At 41.5% G+C, this 22,824-nt stretch overlaps 1 protein-coding gene across 5 annotated transcripts in view; it reads left to right on the forward strand.

The window, feature by feature from the left end:
• The window catches only part of LOC111863873 (receptor-type tyrosine-protein phosphatase N2), a 224,889-nt gene that overhangs the window by 59,135 nt on the left and 142,930 nt on the right, over positions 1-22,824 (forward strand). For all 5 annotated transcript variants that reach the window (XR_002842680.2, XR_002842679.2, XR_002842681.2 and 2 more), the window contains exons 2-4: positions 8,850-8,903; positions 12,796-12,856; positions 14,110-14,241. Coding sequence is in view for 2 of the 5 variants with exons in the window: in XM_023850645.2 (XP_023706413.1) it covers positions 8,850-8,903; positions 12,796-12,856; positions 14,110-14,241 (247 nt within the window). In the remaining 3 variants the exon portion in view is untranslated. The remainder of the gene's footprint in view (positions 1-8,849; positions 8,904-12,795; positions 12,857-14,109; positions 14,242-22,824) is intronic.

Below are 22,824 nucleotides of genomic sequence, written 5' to 3' on the forward strand. Positions count from 1 at the left end.
TTGCGTTCAGTTTCCATCTCCACAACCAATTTTCACAAAACTCAATTTAACAAAATCCTCTCCTCTTGCTTTTCCAATTATTAACTTTCCAAGAAGTGTTTCGATCCAATTTTTGTATAAATCTGAATTATGGGTAGAGGAAGATGATAACACGAAAGAAACTGAGCACATTTTCAAATATCTAGCAGTTTTGAATGTCGCCAGTCTATATATACGTCAGTATATCCATATGGATTATACAAGTTTTGCACATTGTAATTGCCACTTTGATGAACGTTATAGTTAATTGTCTTCATATTCAGAAGGGCTAGAGTTCGAATCTGGAACCGATAACTTCCTGCCATCTCTGCTGATTTGAAAACTTTTCCTCATTTCTTCCAGTTTCTTGGATAATGTTTTATAAGACTCCACTGTTACTTCCTTCCACATTCTTTGCGATTCATCGTATTTTCATTCGGCGCTATATAACATGTTAATTAACGTATGGTTTTAATCCCCACATTACTTCTTTAATTTTATAACGGACCTAAGGAAACATAATTCTTTTGGTGCTCAATTAGCGCAGTATCCATGGTACCATAGATACACGTAGGCCTACAGGTCCCGGTAGCCGAGCGGTCTAAGATATGTACTGTTTTGGCTAGTTCGGAAGCCTGGATCGTGAGTTCGAATCCCACACAAGGCAGTAGCAGCCAACAAAACAAAGTATTTTCAATGATAAAACCTGCAAAACGACTTCAGAGCGGCCATTTAAAAACTCACACCTCGGTATGATAAATTATTGTAACGTGGATGTTAAAAGAGGCAATCACATCAGTCCTACTAGTCCAGGTATGAAGTGTCCTTTGAATTAAATAACTAGCTAATTTCATGGGACTGAGCCTTTCTTGAGAAACCGCCTATTGTGCAGCTACTCAAGAACTTCCCAGCATTTTGTGGAACCCGAAAGTTCATTACCGTGTTCACAAGAGCCCTCCACCGGTCCCTCTCCTGACCCAGATCTTTCCCGACCATACCACCCCACCCTATCTCTCTAAGATCCCTTTTAATATTGTCCATCCACCTACATCTTGGTCTTCCTTGTGGTCTCTTTCCTTCTGGCTTTCCCACCAATAACCTATATGCATTCCTCTTCTCCCCCATTCGTGCTACATGCCCTGCCCACCTCATCTTCTTTGGCTTGATCATTCTAATTATACTTGGTGAAGCGTACAGGTTATGAAGCTCCTCATTATACACTCCTTTAAATTAAATGCATTGAATGTGGTAAATTATAAAAGAAATGTATTCTCATAGCTAAATGTTGGGTGAAATCTGTTTGCACTTATAAGATTTGAGGTTTTCACGGCGGTGATTATGAAGAAAGCAGTCTTCTTGGATGTGGCACCGTGTAGATGTGGTGTTAACCGACTTTTCGGGGGAACGTATCGCCTCCATCTTCAGGGTAGAAGGAAGAAATAAGAAAATCCGCAAGCGAAGAAACAGTGAGAGCAGGTGTAAGCACTGTTTGGACTTGTTCTTGAAGGGGGGCGTGAAATTTGTGAAATGTGTTAAGGGGGACCCTCTGGTGTAACACGTAAGCACATGTCTGTTCTGCCAATTCATTTGATCACTGCTCTTATAGTATCTATAGTATCTTATAGTATATAGTATCTTCGTATATACTATGGGTTTAGGGGAAGTGAGGCATCGTATTTATATTGGACTTAAAAGTTGCATATCTGATACAGAGTTTAATCCGCTTTTGAAGAATTTTAGGTCCCATTTTCAATAGAGGTGATTATGTATGCAAGTCTCTTGTAAATGGTCTTATCTGGGGATTAAGTTCGTGCGTAGTAGCGTTTATGTCATTTCATCATCTCTCTTTCAATACCAGCAGAACTTTTATCGTCCAATATCTCAGTCCACGCCCCTTGTTATATGGCATCTCCGCCTCCAATTCTTTCTAACTGGCATTTTCATTACGCATTTCCAGTTCCTCTGAGAACCTCCAGCGTCATGCTCAGAATGTTCAATGGCAGGAAGGCTTCGTGGAAAAGTGACACATATTACATCTTCTCATTTTAATTTGTAGGAGTGTCTATGTTATCTTATGGCCGCGCCATAGCTAAAGCGTTTAGTCGCTGGCTTCCCACCGCGGCGGCGGTCTTGTCGAGTGGGATTTGTAGTGGACAACGTGGCGCTCGGGCGGGTTTGAACCGAGTACTTCGGTTTCCCCTGCCAATCTTCATTCCACCATATTCTCCATCAGTGGACGCCGTGCTGAGTGGACCCAGTTGGACTCCACCCCCCGCTAAGCGAATCTATGTTATCTTTATTGTTTGCGTCCTGTTGTGTATATCAGTATTATTATTATTATTATCTATTTTAACTGAAAATGGGTTTTTATCCTGTGGCAGTGGTACTACAATAAGACACAATACGCAAATAACACATATCACACAAAATAACACCACACTTAAACAAAACAGCACAAAAAACTACACAAACAATAAAGGGCACACTACACACAAAGAATACAATGAAAATACACTTAACACTAGAACAAATACAATTACAACTACAGTTACGTAAATTAATATTTAAGATATTTCGGTGGTCGTCAACACAACTAATAAATAAAACTGGCATTGAAAATGTTATTATTCTGTTTATGATATATACAGTATGTCGACTACATACTTCGATCTAAAATATCATCAGATGATACTCATGAATTTATATCCTTGTCGATTTCGAATTGATTGTCTAAAATAAGTCAATTTTTACAAGCATATGGCTTTAATGAAACGTTAATATTTACAGTACATTTTGTTCGAGACATGAGGCATATGTTCACATTATAATTTAATAACTTCCAGGTTTGTATTCATGAATTTATGTATACTACGTGCGTGACTTTGGGGTACGCGGTAGCGTAGTTGCTTGAGGCACTATGCTATAATCCGGAAGGTCACTTTTTCGATTCTCGATGATGAAGTGATTTAATTTTCCCATTGATCTAATCCTTCCAGCCGCACTATGGTCCTGGAGTCGACTCAGCATCTAACAGAAATGAGTACCAGGAATCTTGCTTGGGGGTAAAGGGCGGCCGGTGCGTAAGGCTGACAAACTCACCGCCATCTGTGAGCCGATTATCTAGAAAATTTGGCATTCTCGACGTATCACAACCCTAAGGGCCTCCACTGCCTGTTACAGGAATAGCATTACCTTTTTACATGCGTGACTTGCATGAATAATCTTTATTTTTAGCATCCTGTTGTGTAAGTGTGTAAGTAGCTACCTATATTAGCAGTCACATAACTGCAACATTTAACCCGTATATAAAGATATATCATTTATTTTCAGATGTAGTACACCAGTAAACGTCAACAACGAGATTCATTAAAACGTACGCACCCAATCAGCACCCAACTATACCCATTTTATTAATTTTTCTTGATGTATTTGACCAAAATATCATACATATTTATTCACTATACACTATATACACGTCACTATACAGTATATTCTCCATTTAAATGTAGATATTTATGTTGTATTAAAACCATAAGATTGTAAAAATGGAACAATTTTAGATAGATAATTCAGTAGCGGCTGGCATATAAATTTATGAGTACAGTCTGATGGNTATTCCCGTGTTAACTTCCCAGACATAAATCGCATGCGTAGTACAACGTGTGTTTAGGATTAGTTCTGAGTGAAGTGCATAAAATATATAAGCCCACAATTTTATAAGTTCTTTTGTATCACTTGGGAAATTCTTTCTCCAGGAAGGCAGAGAAAGTGTGTGGATGTTTAAAATCTAAGCGCATGTAATGATATCTCGACATAAGATACGAGAGATGACAGGCTAATGGAAACAGTTACGTGATAAAGAGTGTCTTCATTATGTTCTTTGCGTAATATGATAAGTGTGTTTAAATCATAAACACTGAAATTAATGGAACATTCTGGCCAGTACAGAGGAAATGAAAAATTCGTGTAGAATTCTTGTATGAACCTGAAGAATAAAATGCGACTTTGGGAGAGTGATGTTAAAAACAGACGTGCCGAGATGTTGCAAGAAGGATAATTGTAGCAAGGGTTCAGTGAGAGTTGTAAGGGAGTTTGTGAAGAGAAGAGTTAGCCGGTGCAGTTGAGGGATCCCACTGTTAGAAGCCGTTACGGGGGGACGATTGGTGAAGGCACAGCGACTGAAAAGGCTAAGCGTGTCCTACAGTGATTTGTAAAGTGAGGAGATCAGCAATCGCCCTGTAATTAATTGTAGTCACGAGTCTTGTGTTTAAGTGGTATGTAGTTTAATTATGTTTCTTGTTAAATGATACGTTCCCTTGTGCAATTCATTTAGAGAATAATAAAACGTTAATTATTTTTTGTCCGTTTCGATTAACCTACATTTAGAGTGAATTGTATTTTTTTGCATCAACCTACTAATGAATTTCCGAGAAAGAAATGCGGCAGGCAACGGATTAATGCATAATGCTGTAATACGTACCGAGCAGGACCTGTCTCAGTATGCATGATGAACTCCAGCACACGTGACCAGACTGCTGTGCTGATGACGCTCATACAGTGCCAATTTACATTATCTGTACCATAGAAAAGAAGCGCCCCGCAGAGGGACAAAGACAGACTCGGAATAAATTTAAGCGACTGGTTCGTGTAGTTATTTATTAGCCTACTTTCCTTGTTTTAAAAACAAGAATTTCTGGGAAGAATTAATCGTCCACTTTCTTTAGTACAGCATGGACCGCATAGAAAAGGACGCGTCCAACATTATTCTGTTGTTGCGTGTTTATTCGTTGCAGCGGTAACGTTTTTACCTAGCCGTTGCCTAGTATTATTATTATTATTATTGGAGGGGGTGGGTTTCCCCATGCACCGCGACTAATAGTCTATTGTACGTCCCCCTCTGATATTCTACCAGTCGCCATATCATACCGGTACTGGTGCGTGCTATCAGCCCCGTTCAGCCAACGTGGTCGGCCCTCGGTACCTTGATACTTCCCCCATCTCCCAGAGGCATTGGAAACTACTTGGGAGGGAAACTTGCCTAATTTTGCTCAGAGGTCTGCTAGAGACATGAGGATCTTTTACGTGCCGTAAATCTACGACACGGGACCCACGGCTTAAAGTCCCTCCCGGAGGACTTGTTCCCTGAATTTTTCCGCCCTTAAAAATTCCACGACCTCCGCCGGGTTTGAACCCGCGTACCTTGAGTCACGAGGTGGGAACGTTACCCCTAATCTACGGAGGCCGCTTAGCCGTTGCCTAGTAACGAGAGAAGATGTGCATACAGACACAGACTGATGAGAAGGATTTATGAAGTACTCCGTTGAGGTGTGCTCAGGTACGATGATATATACATACCACGTTTCATAAAGATTGGCCCATGCATTCAAAATTAATAAGGGTGGGTCCACAGACACACAGACAGTATGGAATTCACATAAACCTACTTGAGGAAAGTAGGCTAAAAATAAAAGAAAGCTTATGCGATTACCTTCCTCTCTGTATACCCCCCATATATACATATGGATACCTGAACCAATCTTTATGAAACTTGATAAGGTACCTGAGCCCACCTCAACGGCGTACTTTATAGAACCCTCCCATCAGTCTGTGTGTCTGTGTATCCCCGTATTATTGCTAGGCAACGGCTCAGTAAAAACATTACCGCGGGTAAGAATACACACGTAACAGTAGAAGATTTGTTGGATGCGTTGTTTTCTATGAGGACCGTGTCGTATCAAAGAAAAGTAGGGACATCTTGTTGTTCATTTATCTTTCAACGAAACTTTCATTACATCGAATTGGAGGATGATCAGTGAATAATTAATCGCGCAGGATGCGGAAAGAATCGATCCTTACCTAATTTTAGTTACCCGTACTATCTGGTATTTTTCTTGAGGGGTTGAGAAACTCAAGATGGCCTGTGTCCGAGTAAGGATCTGAACTCAAGACCTGCAGAATACGAAATAGAATTTCTAACGCTGGAGCGCTGGTAATGCTGTAGATTTATACTTGGGAAGGACACAATTTGATTCAGTGTCATTTTTCGGGCCATCCTGAATCAGGATTTCTGTACACTTCTTCTATCTCTTCAAACGAATAACGGGATTGTACCCTGAAAAAAGGCCACGGCTCCTTGCTTTCTTTCAAACCCTTATTTCATCCATTAATCCGATTTAACCTCTGAAATCGCTTTGTAAAGCAGCGGAGGAATCATTAAATATGCAACGAATTATAAGGAACTTGTCTCCAAGTGATATATGTTCTTCGTACCACATTAAATATTCAGCGAAATTTTACGGAAAGTTTCAGACTTCGTTCCAACCACAGTCTACACTGTGATTTGCTTTTCTGTTTTATAATCTTGACTGTGTTTGCTTTTGGATCGATCTTAACCTCCAGTAGTAATCTTAAGGACATTGCTAACGAATTAACTTCATGGAGCTGAGTCCTTAAGGAGACGCCAGTCGCTCAGCTACTGAAGAATTCCCCTACATTTTATGCAAACCGAGGTTTATCGTATTCACAGGAGACCACCATTGGTCCCATACTCTGAGTCAGATGAACCCAGGCCGTACCACTTCATTCTGTTTATCTAAATCCATCTTAATATTATCCTCCCACTTACGTCTAGATCTTAGTGGTACCTTTCCTTCTAGTTTTCTCCATCAGGACTCTATGTGCATTCCTCTTTCTCTCAGTACGTCCTAAATGCTCCATCCGTCTCATCCTTCTTGGTTTGATCATTCTAATTATATTTTTCAAAGAGTACAAAGGAAATATAAATAGTGAACTATTTGACAGCGTATTGACAAACAATTAGATGAAGATGAAAGCCGATGATCAAGTTCCTAAACGTCGTCTGTATGAAACATACATCAAGCAATGGGCAGTGCCCAACATAATGTTGGAAATTACGTAAAAATTATTATTATTGTGCCTCTACAGCCATTTCTTGGGCCTTGGCCGTTTTTTCAGTTTCTTGATCTTTTAGACAGTAGGTAGGACTACTTGGACGGGGAATTAGCCCGTCGCAAGGCCGTTACCTGCACACAGAACAACATAAACACCGAATAAACGCACTTAATACAGACATTCATGTTTTGAGTTGAATTCGAACCCACGATCCCAGCGTTCGAGAGAGCGAAGACAGTTCGTGGCTTAGACCGCGCGATCAGTGTGACCGGCACGTAAAAGTAACTCCGATTTTATTATCGGAAGAAAATCAAATGACCTGCGAACGAAATCAGCACTTTCAGTAGTAATATCCCTTTCGTCGAAGAGTGACCGACTGTCTCTGTCGAATAAAACTACCTATAGATTATATAACATTGGATGAGATTGAGGTTAGAAGGTTGGTCTTTCCGTGACCAGTTTGATGGTACAGTACTCCCTCCTTCGCAGGAGAGTCTGAGAGGAACCCGCAGGGACTTCAGTCCAGACGGCCGATCTGAATACGGATCGGGAGTGTCGCCGCTTCACAGATCTGCTGAGTTTGTGGAATGTTAGGATTCTCTTGACATTTCTTTTGCGTCTCGTACTTTCGTAGGTTTTCACGTTAAATATGCAGAAATGCTAACGATGCCATTACAGAGGTCTGGCATTATTCTAGGGAGAATTACGTTATATAATCTTACCATCGGCCGATCATGGTAGCTGAGCGGTCTAAGGCATGTACTGTTTTCGCTCGCTTGGAAACCGGGATCGTGGGTTCGAATCCCACTCAGGGCATGGATGTTTGTGTGCGTTTTTCTGTGTTTGTGTACAGGTAGAGGCCTTATGACGAGCTGATCACCCGCCCAAGGAGTCCTACCGAATGTGTAAGATCTAGAAAAACCGAAGTGAACGGAGAAGTTCATGGAGGTAGGCCTAGGCCCACTGGGGCTGTAGTGCCAAGGAAAAAAAAATTTTACCATCACAATTCAGGGGTCACAGTAAGCAGAGACATTTACATATTTTGCTTCTAGTTTGACACCGGTACCTTGTACTTCTTAATATTGTGACGTATCGACCCACTGCTAGGCATCGGTCCATAAACGTGTTCCTGCGGAGACAGATTCTTGGTAAACAGCCGTTGCTGGGTAATGCGTACAAAAATACACGACAATAAAGGACATCCACTTCTAGGTAACGAGCCAATAAATCCGCGGTTGTATCAATACGCGAAAAGAATGAAAGGTGTTTTCTATGTTCTCCGCTCCTACACTGTTTGCTAGGTAACTGCGTGGTAACATGCCTCTACAACAACAGAGGGGCCGTGTTTTCTATGCTGCTTGGTCCGTGCCGAGTCGAATTCCAAAGCTAGGAGCTGTAGGGGTACAGAAGGTACAAGGAGTCAGTCGTAGAACGGAAATGAGAACGGAAGAAGTTGTTGGTAGGAGACAGCCACGAGAAGTTCAGAGTTGAAGAAGAATTAGAAGCCAGACTGTGAAGACTTAGCGTGTGATTAGAAGATTTAGTCACAATGAGACTGCTTTAACTCCGTTATCAGGATACGACTAGTGAAGTCTGAGAACACCCAGTGCGTGTGTAACGGTGAACTGTAAATTTGGTAAATCAGCGGTAGCGTTGTATCGCTTGTAAGTAGGGGTGGATTTTATAAGGTGTTAATAAATGCAACTGTTCAATCCAAAACCCGTTATTATTGGTCACGGAACGCCAGACAAGTGACAGTATCATTAGAAGTACGCTCCTCGTTCTGTTACGTTGGCTTGCAATATGTGTGTGCATTTTGGGCAATATTTTGTCTTCATCAGTGGAAAAGCGAATTTGTTTCGTGTGACTTTTAATTTTCAGAACTGAAAAACTGACTCTTTTCTTTTCTGTGATTACAGGGTGTCTGTTCAGCGGCAGTCTGTGCAGTGATCGTCTGGAATGGTGTTATAATGGTGAGTAGTTATACAACCTGTAGGTTCTATTCTTAATAGTAAATTTATTTTAAGATTATATTGATTTTTCGGCAACAATTCTTCTGTCTGGACATCAAAACACCTACCACCTCACTCTGTCTCATTCAAAGGTTCAGACAACGCCGTCTCCACAAATAATTTAGCTAATGTAACAGATTCGATTATCTGTCAGTCTAACGTGTATTTGTTGTGGTTTGCGGATCCAGTAAAAGGTCTATATATTGCCATATGGCGTTTTTCTGCATAAAAATGAGTGAATGTTCATACTTGTATATGAGAAAGCACGAAGGGAGGAATTTCATTTTTTTTATCCTGCTGGTGAATTACTAATTAACTAACTATGCTACGTACAGTGTCCATCTCAACGTTCTTACCCCTACTAGTACTGTAAAAAAACAAAAATTTCTCCGTTGCATGTAGTCCGCAAGCGAACTGTACCGACCGAGCGACCGCCGCTTATCGACGAAGTTAGTGCCAACTTTAGCGGATAGAGGGTGTCGCGTGTTCAGCGCAGCGAATCCCCACGGCCATTAATTTCGGTTTTCTAGACCAGAGCCGCTACTTTTCCATTCAGGTATCTCCTCAGTTATCCTGACGAAGCTGAGTTGACCCCGTTCCAAACCCACTACTTGTCAGAAAATCTGGTAGGACCGGAATCGAACCCGGACCTCTGGATCTGTAGCCAGGACTGCTAGACCACGGGAGCGGTCCAATTCATTAAACACAGTGACAAATTTAGCTTTACCTTTTACTGTCTTAGAGAAGACAGAAGAGACACTTCTAAGATCACCATGCTGTCGTTGTGTATATGTGTCCGTCATCTCAAATCTTTAGCGAATTTTAACGACGTTTGATATGAATGTGATGTTTATGAAAGGCTCCTGAATTTGTTTTTTAATGTAATGCAGTATATAATACCATCATAGCGGATTCGCGAAATTCTGAAGTGGGACTGACACGAGCGCCACTTAATACAGAGTGCTACACTTATGAATGAAAATGTGTCTTAGGAGAATATGCTTCTTTTATTAAGAGTTTTTTTTTTTTGTAAAATGTAAGTCAAACTAAATCACCTTAAAAATCAACGTCATGTATTTTCTACAGCTGAAAGTATTGTTAATGAACCTCAAAATTAGTCATCATAAACCATAATTTGTCAGATGCGAGACTGTAGAAAGACTCCCAAAATCGACGATGAAGTATACATCTGTGGCTCCACAGCCCCTTGCTGGGCCTTGGCCGCTTCTACAGTTTTTTAATCTATACACAGTCACCAGGACTCCTTTGACGTGGATTGGCCTTTCGCAAGCCCGCTCCCTAACACAAACACAGAATAAGCGCAAACAGACATTCATACCTTGAGTGGGATTCGAACCCACGATCCCAGCGTTCAAGTGAGTGAAGGCGGTTCATGCCTTAGACCGCGCGGCCACTGTGATTGGCGCTTAAATGTACTAGAGTGTATAAGTGGAGGAGTTATCTGTGGAGACTGTGGCTTCAAATGGTACTTCTTTATTTAGATGTTTCCACCTCTTTGTTGCAGTTGAGATCATTCAGGATAATGTGCGGTTGCATATTGAAACAGAACAAGTCTAAAACATATACCTTGAAAATTAATTATGTTGTAATATGTTAATGGCCGGTCACGGTAGCCGAGCGGTCAAAGGCATGCACTGTCTTCGCTCGCTCGGAAGCCGGGATCGTGGGTTCGAATCCCACTCAGGACGTGGATGTTTAGTTTGTGTGTGCGTATTCTGTGTTTGTGTAGAGGTAGACGTCTTGCGTCGAGCTGGTCACCCGCCCAAGGAGTCCTACCAAATGTGTAACATGTAGAAAAACCGAAGTGAACGGGGAAGTTCATGGAGGTAGGCCTAGGCCCACTGGGGCTGTAGTGCCAAGGAAAAAAAAATGTTAATAAGAAGTGTTAGTGAAATTCATGAAGTATCTGTCCATGTTCATGCCGTATCTGAGGGCCAAATCCCTCAACTACCGACCGTTGGTCAGTTATGGCAAGGAACTGAAGAAAGAGTGAGGTTAGATATTTTTGATGAAGTTTTGATCGTAATCTTTCCTGAAAAAAAATATCTAAAGAGCAACACTACTTAGTGCTCATTATTAGTCTATCAGGTATATTTTCATAATATACGTATAAATGTAGTTTTCCTTCCGAACCTTTCAACATATAAACAAAAAAACAAACTCCGTGAGTTTAATCCGCAAGCGAACTATACCGACCGGGCGACCGCCGCTTGTCAGCGAAGTTAGTGCCAACTTTTCAACACATTAAGGTCTAATATTTTTGGTGGAGTTGCTTTCAAGCATCTTCCATTGAAGTTTCAAAGGGCTTTGTACCAATTAGATACAGTCGACTAGTGGGAACATCCGTACTAATGGGGCATATAAAAATAGTAATTATAAAAACACAACGTCGATGTTCATAAGGCTAAATGAAATAACACAAAAACACAGACGCCGTGAGAGGAAAATAACGCAAGAAAAGTAAACAGTTTTGTTCACAAGCAAAAACGTTTTAATATGAACGACGAAAATGCAATAACATTAGAATATTTTAACTTAAAAATTAATGTAGTGTAGCGGTTTCAACAAGTGAACAATTGCTTGAGGATGACCAAGTAAGGCCGAAACATGTAGACATTGAATTATAATTTTAATATTATTTTAAATTAAGGATAAATTGTAAACCAAGCTGCACTGAAGACGGAAGTCGGTGTGTAAAGTGAAACATCTGTTCACATATAGCTCTATCAGTTTCATTATAAAAACTTGAACTTTAATTATAAAGGGAGAGGTTTGCAGAAGATGAATTTGAAATCTGTGTTTGTTTCTCAATTTTACGAAGGATTCGTAGGTTATATAGGTCACATGAAATGATGATTATGATTTATATGAGGGAGGGAGAAGGCATGAGCTCAGCATTTCCTTGTAAATAACTGGAAAACGGACGAGAAGCTTCAATCGGGTTAGCCGATATCTGGTCGAAGATAGAAACTGGGTTATATCCAATGCGATGCGGGAGACCTAGTCTCTCGACTGCATCGTTCTATTAAAATATTCTGATATATTTTTTTTCCTTGGCACTACAGCCCCAGTGGACCTAGGCCTACCTCCATGAACTTCTTCGTTTACTTCGGTTTTTCTAGATCTTACACAGTCGGTAGGACTCCTTGGGCGGGTGATCAGCTCGTCGCAAGGCCTCTACCTGTACACAAACACAGAAAAACGCACACACACAATCTAAACATCCATGCCCTGAGTGGGATTCGAACTCACGATCCCGGTTTCCAAGCTAGCGAAGGCAGTACATACCTTAGACCACTCGGCTACCGTGACCGTCATTCTGATATCTGTCTACTGTTATATGAATATTCCACCCCAGTTCACTTTAATTTGTCAGCTGATCCGGAAATTTAGTAGCGGACACAAGAACATTACTATATTCTGAGATATAACGCCGTGTAGTCCGTTGAAAGTGAATCCACGTTTCGGAGGAACATATCGCCTCCATCTTCAGTGTCTGCTCTGCTCTGCTTGTCACCTGCTGTCACGCTCGTATTTTACTCGGCTTATTTTTCTACCCTAAAAATGCAGGTGATGTATTCCACCGAAACGTCGGTTGACTTTCGACGGCCTACACGACATTATATCCCAGAAGATAGTACTCTTCATATCCACCTCTCTGAAAACTTCAAATTCTATACGTACGAGAAGTTTCATGTTTCCAGACTGTTTAAAGTTAGAAGTGGGAAACCGTCCGATAGGACAGAAATGAAGGCCCACACAATGAACGTTTAGTTTTGTTAGAATGTTTCGTGGTATGAAATTCAATGTCTTTCTGTTCTTTGTTTTTCAGATTATGCACTGGGACGATGTCTTCAACTGTACTCGAGCTTTGGGGAGGATGAGAAATACAGGCAAGTTCGTTGTGCAAGAATAAATACGTACGGTCGCACTGTATTATCGGTTAGTAATGATAATATTGACGACGATGATGACGATTATTATTTACTCATACGTGCGTACTCAGCCTAAAAGCCAATTATGACGCAAGTACGAGCGAAGAGAGAGACTAAATGAACGCATACAAGAACAAGAAAAAACAAGAAAACTTATGTCATTCAGACAATAATAAAAATCCTATAACTGTAATCGCACCAACAGTTCTCCTCTTAACTATGTGACTTTGTGTCACCATGGGTGAGTTGCACTAACTCACCTATGTTGACCCAAAGTCACCCCATTTGACGCAAACTCGTATACACATATCGAACACAACTAATAATATAATAATTAAGAAGTATCATTAGAAAACATGATTACGAGAGACAGTTTTGGTTCCAAATATTTCAGCGTCCCTGCAAACAACATTAGCAGCTGAGGCGAATCTAGCAGAAAGACAATATTAGCACGAAAAGAAAACATTGGACGTAAAAGATTCAATTTAATAAACAATAATGATGATCATTTTAATAATACATGTTCAAGAAATGGCGTGGGATTGTAGAACCCAATCTTCTGACACAAGGCAGGGGACTAGCGGAAGGCTTTGTGAAAATAGTAAGTGGTCCTAGGGTTCAGTAAAACAAAAGGCACAATTTGTTGAGTAACTCAGCAATTATAAGCTTCTTAAGAAGAACTGTCCTCCTTAGAATTAGTTTAGAAGTGTATAGGTCTGTAAGGACCATTCCCTTATAGAGGTGGGTTGGAATACCTCCACCGTACCTTTGCGAGTCGTAGAAGGCGACGAAAAGGGAACCAGTGCCTGGCCGTATGACGGGGACTCCCAGTCACAGGGGGCATAAATTCACATACAGAGACCTATTTCTCCAGGTTTGGGGGTTGGACACAAGTCCGACGATCTTGCTCTATAAACAGAATTGCTGTTGCGAAATCCAATGGAGCGAAAACTGGATCAAATCGGGTAGGAATCCTCTAAGGAATGCTGTGGCATAAGAAGGACTGGTTTACCAATGATGATGATGAAAGGACCACAGAAGAATACTGTCTTGTTTCCGGTGGAAATGTGCAGGTTCTTCTCAAAAGCAGAGCCAAATACTTAAGCACAAGTATTAGACTTGTTTTGCCTTGTGAAGTATTGTGTTGATATTTGAGAAGTTAAATAATTTATGTTTGTTACTGTAATATATGTGATGTATTGTCTCTGCAGGTATGACCTAAATCGACAAGATCTCCACGCTCTAGAACGAGAAATGCAGCGTCTCTTCACACTGGGATATCGATGGAGCCACACCTACACTCAGTGCGTTCTCCAGGGCCTCCTCCATGCCATTCGATATGAGTAAGTTCCTTAAAAATAGTTGTCATAAACCGAATAAATCGAGCCCCAAGTCTCGTGGATTTCAGACCATGACAAAAAGTGAATCTAGACCTTTGTTAGAAAAATTGCCATTTTTTTCCCTCCTCCCGCTCCCACTTTGGAGCACAGGGCTGATTTCTCAGTTTCATGATCATTTTACAGACGGTAGGAATCCTTGGACAGGTGATCACCTCGTCGCAAGGCCTCTGCCTAAACACAGGCTATCACAAACACGGAATAAATGCATACACACACCAAACAACAATGCCTTGTGTAGGATTCGAACCCACGATCCCGGCTTCCGAGCGAGCGAAGACAGTGCATGCCTTAGGGCCCCCATGCACACACAATTTGGCCTCCAGTTCGGCCTGCACAGTTCAAGACTGAAAGGCAAAACTGACGTGTGTGGTGCTGCCGGCCGGCCAAGCATTTGGACTGCTGGCCTGTGGGAAACCCGTCAGTCCGTCAGTTCTGCCTGCAGAACCGTAGCACGTGACGTGTATGACTCAACATTATAGGCTGGAAGACCGTGATTGTGGCATGAAGCCTGCCGCTTTATCTGCGCGTGTATGGGGAGGAAAGGGAAGGGGTAAACTGTCACAGTTTTGCCTGTAAGGTCGATCGGAAGGCCAAACTGTGTGTGTATGAGGGGCCTTAGACCGCTCGGCTACCGTAACCGGCTAAATGGCCATTAGGAAGCCAATAAATATAACAGCGAGGACTCTTGGGAGGGGGGGGCACAGATTCAGGCGGAAGAGTCGAAAGCTCCTCCTGTCAAGTCAGCCTTACACAAGTAACGTAACGCATAAATTGGCTTTATTTCTGTGCTGTCTAGACAACGCACTGTACTTAGACTGAGCATTTACCCATGTACTAGGGCTAACTCTAAGCGTGAAGGAAATTGTCGTCCGTCAAGAAGATTCGGAATTTGTAGTCATCACTTAATATTATTAGCGAGATTTCATCTGAAATGGTGAAATGTACAGGACATGCAGGACATGTGGCGGATATGGGCATAAAATTTAAGTTGCAAACCCTGAAGATTAAATACACACATATTAACATACTTTCCTTATTTTGAAAAAAAAAATAAAAGTAGGTTTACGAGGTCCCCCTACCAACAAGCTTTGAATAGCTACTCGAGACGAGTAGCTGTAAGGAGGGCTGTTAGGTAGGCTTCCTATGATCTTTCGGAGAGTGGACGAGAGGTTTCTATAACTTGATTCGCTAGGCTAAGTAGGTCAGGGTACCGACTCTGCTCTTTCCATCAACCCTCAGCCCTTCCTCCCCCTTTCAACCGATTTCCTGTTCGCTGTTTTCTTTTCTTCCATCTTATTCCCTGCTGCATGCCTGTAACACACGTATACGACTTCTTGTCTCCTTATCCCGTCATCACTTTGGCCGTCACACTAAAAAAAACACACACACACACATTTCTATTATAAAAGTTGTGACTAAGAACTAGACAGAATTAGTCCAGTGAAAACTTACTAACGGAAATGAATTGGAAATAGCTGTGTTAAGTAGAAATGTCAGGATCTATGATGAAACGGAAATATGGTTGCAGGCTGCTCACTGAAATGAATCTTATTCTGTGTGAATTTAACATTACGCAATGAAATTAAAAAAAAATAGAATTGCAGCCACAATTTAAAGACAGATGCTGAAGTATATTCTAAGAGAGAGATCAGGGTCTGATCCGTGGCATTCTAACAGTGATAATTTAAAACTAAAAATATTACTAACAGCATGCATTTACAGATATTCTAACTTACAGAGAACGAAATATTCTTGGATTCAGTTTATCGCAGCGTAATCTCTTCATGTCGTTACATTAACTCAACAATGTAGATAAGAAAAATTTATGTATGAAATAATTTATAATTAAACCTTGCAGGAAAACTTCGTAAAAAATATAAGACGTGGCACACTGTTAATTCTGCAGAATATTATGCTGTTTGCTGAAGGCACTTAAATACGTATTTTAATTATTTGTCCAAGACAAGCCCATTTACACATGAACCAAGTGAATCCCTTTCCTGCTGTGTGATGGTTATCCAGCGACTGACAGTGAACACTGGACCCAACTGCTAGTAGTTCCCTTCAAGCCTTTGGTAATGCGAACAACAATAAAGGAAGCTGTGTTTTCTGTGCGTTTGTCCGTACGGCGACTATATAAAGCGAGTCCACTTGTAGCTAGAGTAGATCCCTTGCCGAGGCGGGCTCAAATACCTCCACCATAGCCCTGCGAATCGTAGGAGGCGACGAAAAGGGAATTCTCGAATCTGAGATAGTAAAGTATGGCCACGAGTCCTACGGGACTCGGGCCGAGAATGAATAGCCTGGAGAGGACCAGCAGCAGTTGTAAATGATAGACCAGTCTTCTGTCAGAGAGAACGCCCCACATCAACAAGCCCGTAACTGTTTGACAGTAATACAAATCTGGTCGTAGGCCCCAGATGCTTTCCATCAGCCCCAACAACACGGTAATTATACCGTTTACCAGGAAGAGAAATATAAAGGGCCTTAAGGAACCGACCCTCTTCAGTAAGACGATCCAGCTCTCCAGCGACGTCAAGTGCCTTGGTCTAGTATTAGACAAGGGACTGACATGGAAAAGGCAGCTGGACCAGGTCGTCAATAAAGCCTATAAGGCTTTTTGGACATGCAGAAGCATGTTTGGCAAAACTTGGGGACTGCAGCCGCACGTTGTGTATTGGATATACACTGCGGTTGTAAGACCCATAATTACATATGGCACCACAGTATGGTGGCCCAGAGTTAAACTCAAGACAAGTAAGACAGAAGTTAGCAAATTACAAAGGTTGGCTTGCTTGGGTATCACAGGAGCAATCCGAACATCTCCAACAGCTGCACTGGAGACACTCCTTAGACTCCCCCCCACTGCATTTACAGTTGAAGGCAGAGGCCAGGGCAGGAATCTACCGTCTCCAGTGCAGTGATCAATGGAAACCTAAATTCGATAGTTTCAGACATACATAACTCAGGACATGAAAAGAGAACCCATATTACAAATGGGGTCTGACAGAATGATACTGAGACATGTCTATGAAAAACCATTCACAGTCAGATTTCCTGACAGGAGTGAATGGGAAGACGGGTTTCGGCCCGATAGAAAAGGGGGACTGATCTGGTATACAGATGGTTCCAAGATAAATAAGGGCACTGGAGCTGGTGTGTTTTGCTACGGCACGAGACGGAAACTTAGTTCCATCCTTGGGCAGTACACGACAGTACTCCAGGCAGAAGTATATGCCATTATGGCATGTATTATGGAGAATCTAGATAGGAACTACAGAAATAGGAACATCTACATTCTATCTGAGAGCCAAGCTGCACTTAAAGCGCCTGACAAACACCAGATCAACTCAAAATTGGTCTGGGATTGCCACATAACAGGGTACAAACTGATATGGGTGCCGGGGCAGGAGGGTATTGCTGGAAACAAAATAGCAGACCGATTGGCCAAAATTGGAGCTGAACATCCGTTCATAGGACCTGAACCAGCCTGTGGCATCTCTATAGGAGTTGCCAGAAAGGCAAACAGTGGTTGGATAAATATGAAGCACAAGAAATACTGGGGATCCTTGACTGGACTCAGGCAAGCAAAGGGACTCATACGAGGACCCTCTACTAAAAGAGCGAAGGAACTGTTGAAGTGAAACAGGAACCAGCTACGATAGGTGGTGGGACTACTTACAGGAGATTGTCACCTTAAAGACACCTCTTCAAACTGGGACTAAATAACAGTCCAACTTGTGAGAGGCATCAAGAAGAAAACGAAACAGCCACACATATCCTGTGTGAATGTGAGGCCTTACCCTGTTTAAGATTGCGCTATTTGGGTCAATATTTTATGGAACCAAGTGACAATTTCGACGTCCTCACGTACAAGATCCTACGCTTCATTCGAGGCGCAGGATTGTTGAGGGGATAATCAGAAGGGGAGGCACAATAGATCACTATGGTCGCGGTGCAAGGGCCAAGAAGGCCCACCCCTTACACATTCATTCATTCAAGCCCCAGATCTGTGCTATATTCCAAGAAGGACTGGCCGACTGAACGCCGGTCGTAACATAAGACTCAAGACTCAGACTCAACTAGACCAGACCAGAGAGCTGATATTAGTTGAGTACAGATTAGTACAAAGTCAGAACTAGAGAGACTGGAGATAGTCTGGCGATAGAATTGGAGAATTGGGGCGAGTTCTGGAGAACAGCATCGGTGCCTCTGGAGTCTTCTTATTCCTTGATGCATTCATTTTCCACTCGCTTTTCTGTCTTAATTTTAGGTCCTCATGTATTTTCACAATTTTTATTGCGAGTGTTTCTGTTTTCACCCTTAAACAAAACATGATCTCAGGTGCATATATAGGTACATTTATTAAACTTATATTACTTTTTTATATTATTATATTATATTATAACTGCGACGCATCTCAAAAGACTGAAAACTTCACCCCATTTAGTAAATTACTACAGTTAATTCGAAGTTCGGGATTGTCATGAGGGTAGCTGGAAGGGGATGTACAGTAAACCAAAGATGCTCGCAGCAGTGCATCACTTATTCGTTCATTGATACAAGGCAAAAGGTAAAGTTGTCCCTGTGCTTAACTAATTAAATACTACGCCATGAAGGCTTAGGGGGGAGTGGATGTGTAGATCCACATTTTCTTAACCTTGGTATTAGTTGGAAGTTAGTGGTCAGCTTCATGCCCCTTCCGCTTTACCCCCGGGGAAAGAGCCCCCGGTAGCCATTGGATAGGCTTGGTGGGCCCAAGACCCGGTCTGGACGACGTGCAGAAGAGAAAATTCTTGACACCACCGGGACTCGAACTCCAACCCTTCGACCGTCCAGCCCATAGCCAGTCGCTATACCGTCTGCGGTACCCCTGATCCTTTCCGTATGAGGTCCAGATTCGGACCCACAGTTTCTTGGCTCGGTGTATGTCTTTGCATGCCGTAAACCTCGCTTGCACTGCTGTCTGACAGTCTAGCTACATCTGTCATTATAAACTTTGTCCAAATCCGTCCAGTTTGTTGCGTTTATTTTTATTTATTTATTATGTTTATTGTGGTCTGTTTACAGTCAACCTTCTATTCAGTAGGTACTGGGGGCTGTTTCCCGGCGGATGAAATATATTTCCGAGGTCGAGAATGGTGGATACATACCTTCACTCCCCCATAAGTGTTCATAGCATGGTGCTTAATTAATTAAATGTAGGAACAACTTTACCTATTGTGGTTTATTTAACGACCGTTTCGGTACGATAATAGTGGATAATGAGTTGTAAACTATTTATAAAGAAGCGATCGTGGCTTAACTTGATATTTGTATGTAGGGACTGAAGAAAACCACGAAAACCCTCAAGTTAGGATAGCCGATATCTCAGCCGAGATTAGAACTGATCAGCTCCCGAATACAAGTCACAAGCCTTACCGCTTGAACAAGTTATTTGTGTAAGTGGTTTGGAATAGTAAATATGTGGAGGAATTGACTGATTTAACCTTCCCGTTATGGGTTCACTTCTTGCATTGATTTCCAAATGACGTATAAAAGCTAATGCATTGAATTGGATATGTCATAATTTGTTATCGCCGTTTTGCTGTCTCTCCTAAGCGAATATGTGTACACCTTATCCAAAGAGATCCTGGCCATCTGTTTCCAGATTCTCGAGAACTTGACTTACGTATTTATTTGCCCACTGCATTCAGCGGTGCAGATCCACACAGTCCAAACAGCATGTCTGTATAGTCTGAGAATCAATTGTAGCACAATGTAACCAGGAGAAACAGAATTCTCGTTGTATTCGCACAGCAGCCATGTCTATGTCAATGTCAGCATGCAGCTGCGCAGAACTTTCCGTTAGTGACGAGCTGTTGAGTCTGCAGGCTGAAACATTTAACTCCCTTCTAATGAAGAATAAAACTCATTACACGTAGCGGTCGCAGAGTTTCTTCACAAAAAATATTTCTATTCTATTTTTGTATAATTTTAACTTTCATGTTTTAATCTTTAGTTTCTGATTTTAACCTTTATATCTATAATTTTAAACTTTATTATCTAAGCACTTTAAATTTTAAATTTTGTTCACAAAGACTCAATTTATGAATTTATGCATTTAAATAATAAGGATCCTTATTTGAAGAATTAAATAAAAATTTATTGCCATTCAATAGCTGAAGCTTGAGCATTGTACGCCTGATGATGGCCTGGTATAAGGGTCGAAACATGTTGCGTTTGTAAAAACAAATATAAACAAATGTTGTTAAGTGTCTTCTTTGTTTTTTATATACGGAATATTGTTGTGTAGATTTACGAGTATATACCATTATGGGCCTTATTTAAAACTGATTACGTCATATAACATATTCATATGATTGCAATTGTTATAATTTATTCTTATTGCCGGTTGGCCATGAAGTATCAATAATATAGGGCGTTTCATAAAGACCTAAGTGATTTCAAGTACATGTTTCGTTTAACTCGCAGAAGTAGCATCATTCTGAGGCGGAAAGAAGAAACACTGCTTTGTCTGGAAATCTAAAGCTCTCTGTAACATGCCAAATTTATTACTACGTCTAATATAAAACTAAACTCCGTGGCTTGAGTCCGCGAGTGAACTATACCGACCGAGCGACCACCGCTTGTAGGCGAAGTTTGTGACCCCGTCTGTGGTCTAGAGGTCAGGATTCCTGGTTACAGATCCAGAGGTCCCGGGTTCGATTCCCGGCTCCCGCTACCTCGTGCTTGTAGCATAGCCCCTCAACCACCTACGCTGCCGTATGCCCCAACTATTGCATCTATACTTTATATCTTTAAAATGGTTTGATTCATTCAGGTTAAACTATGCAAAAGTATTTTTACTTGTTCTTGGTATGGGTGTAAAACTTTGTCTCTGTTATTAAAAGAAAAACGTATATCGCAGAAGACTGATGACATGATGCCGAGGAGAATACAAGTATTTGAACCTAAGGAATAAGAAATAGCAGGAGCCCGGAGAAAACTGCTTACGGAGTTTCATAATTTTGAGTCTTCGCCAGATATTTTAGGTCATAAAATTAAGGTGGAAGGTATTCAGTGCTCTAGCCGGAGCATCTGAAAGCAACAGGCCATAAGGAAGTCTTGCAAGTACTAGTAGATGTAGCGAATCCCAAAGAAACACAGTGTAAGACTGTAGAACAGATTCATGACAAGATGCAGTTGCTATGTGTTATACACGTATACTTCGTAGACGCGAATAAAAGTCACTGAAGAAAGAACCTACTTCACGAAATTCCTTCAGTCACTGTAGCCTACATATGCGTTTAAAATATTTATGTTTCAATGCTAGATGAAATGTTCCCTTTGTTCTCCTCCTTTGATGTCATGTTTTAAGAGATTCAGTGTTTCATGTTTAACAGTCCTAAACATGAACTCTGTTAAGGTGGTACTGATTGATCGCCTTAGGGCCCACGGGCCCTGTATGGAGCCAGATCGTAAACACAGCGCTGCTGTCGAAGCAATTAAGTGGCAACAAAGGAGTGTGTATACACATTTCGAATAAAGTTCGTTTATTTAACATATCGAGCCGTTGCTCCTTTTGTGTCTTTTGAAACCAACTTATAGTTTACACATGCTAATGTGTGGAGGCGACACAGGTCAGAGTAATAAAGCTGGATACAAATATTTGTATGGGTTTCAGTACTTTTTAATACTTTGTTGTGAAACGCTTATAATGCAATTCTGCTCATTCATATATCGTTCCCTTGAGCAGACTGTTGTAGTGGTAAGGCTTTATACGTGCATTCGGGAGATGACATGTTCGAATTTCGGTCTAGACACTGGCTATCGTATCTGAGAGTTCCCATAGTTTACCCCAGTCCCTTCAGACAAATTGCGGTTAGGCCACCACCTGCTGCTTATCAAATAAATTCCTTGGACTGTAGTCCGCAAGCGAACTATACCGACCGAGCGACCGCAGCTTGTCGGCGAAGTTAGTGCCACCCTTAGCGGATAGAGGGCGTGGTCAGCGCAACGAATCCACATGGCCATTAATTTCGGTTTTCTAGACCGGAGCCGCTACTTTTCCATTCAAGTAGCTCTTCAGTTATCCTCACGAGGCTGAGTGGACCCCGTTCCAGACCCACTACATTCAAGTAGTTCCTCAATTCCTCATAGCCTTTCAAATTCATTATTCATCCATCCTATCACATGACGCCATATTGTCTGAGATACGAACAACCTTGTAAAATAAACCACAGAAAGTACATACGTCATTCAGAAGGCACTCTGAGCGTCATGAAAGCCATCAGATTTAAAATATCGTCTTAAACTCGAGGTTCAAATAATTAAGATATCCGTGTGCTTAATTGAGCACCGCGCACATGAAGACGTACGGGGGAGTCGAGGTATAGCTCCACAATTCTTAACCGAGGGACTGGATGGAGGAGAGTGGTTGGCTTCACACCCCGGCCGCTTTACCCATGGGGAAAACGCCCCGGTACTCATTGTATACGAGGCTGGATGGGCCCCATTATTATTATTATTATTATTATTATTATT

This window comes from Cryptotermes secundus, unplaced genomic scaffold (assembly GCF_002891405.2).
Source record: "Cryptotermes secundus unplaced genomic scaffold, Csec_1.0 scaffold128, whole genome shotgun sequence".
NCBI classification, from domain to species: Eukaryota; Metazoa; Arthropoda; class Insecta; order Blattodea; family Kalotermitidae; genus Cryptotermes; species Cryptotermes secundus.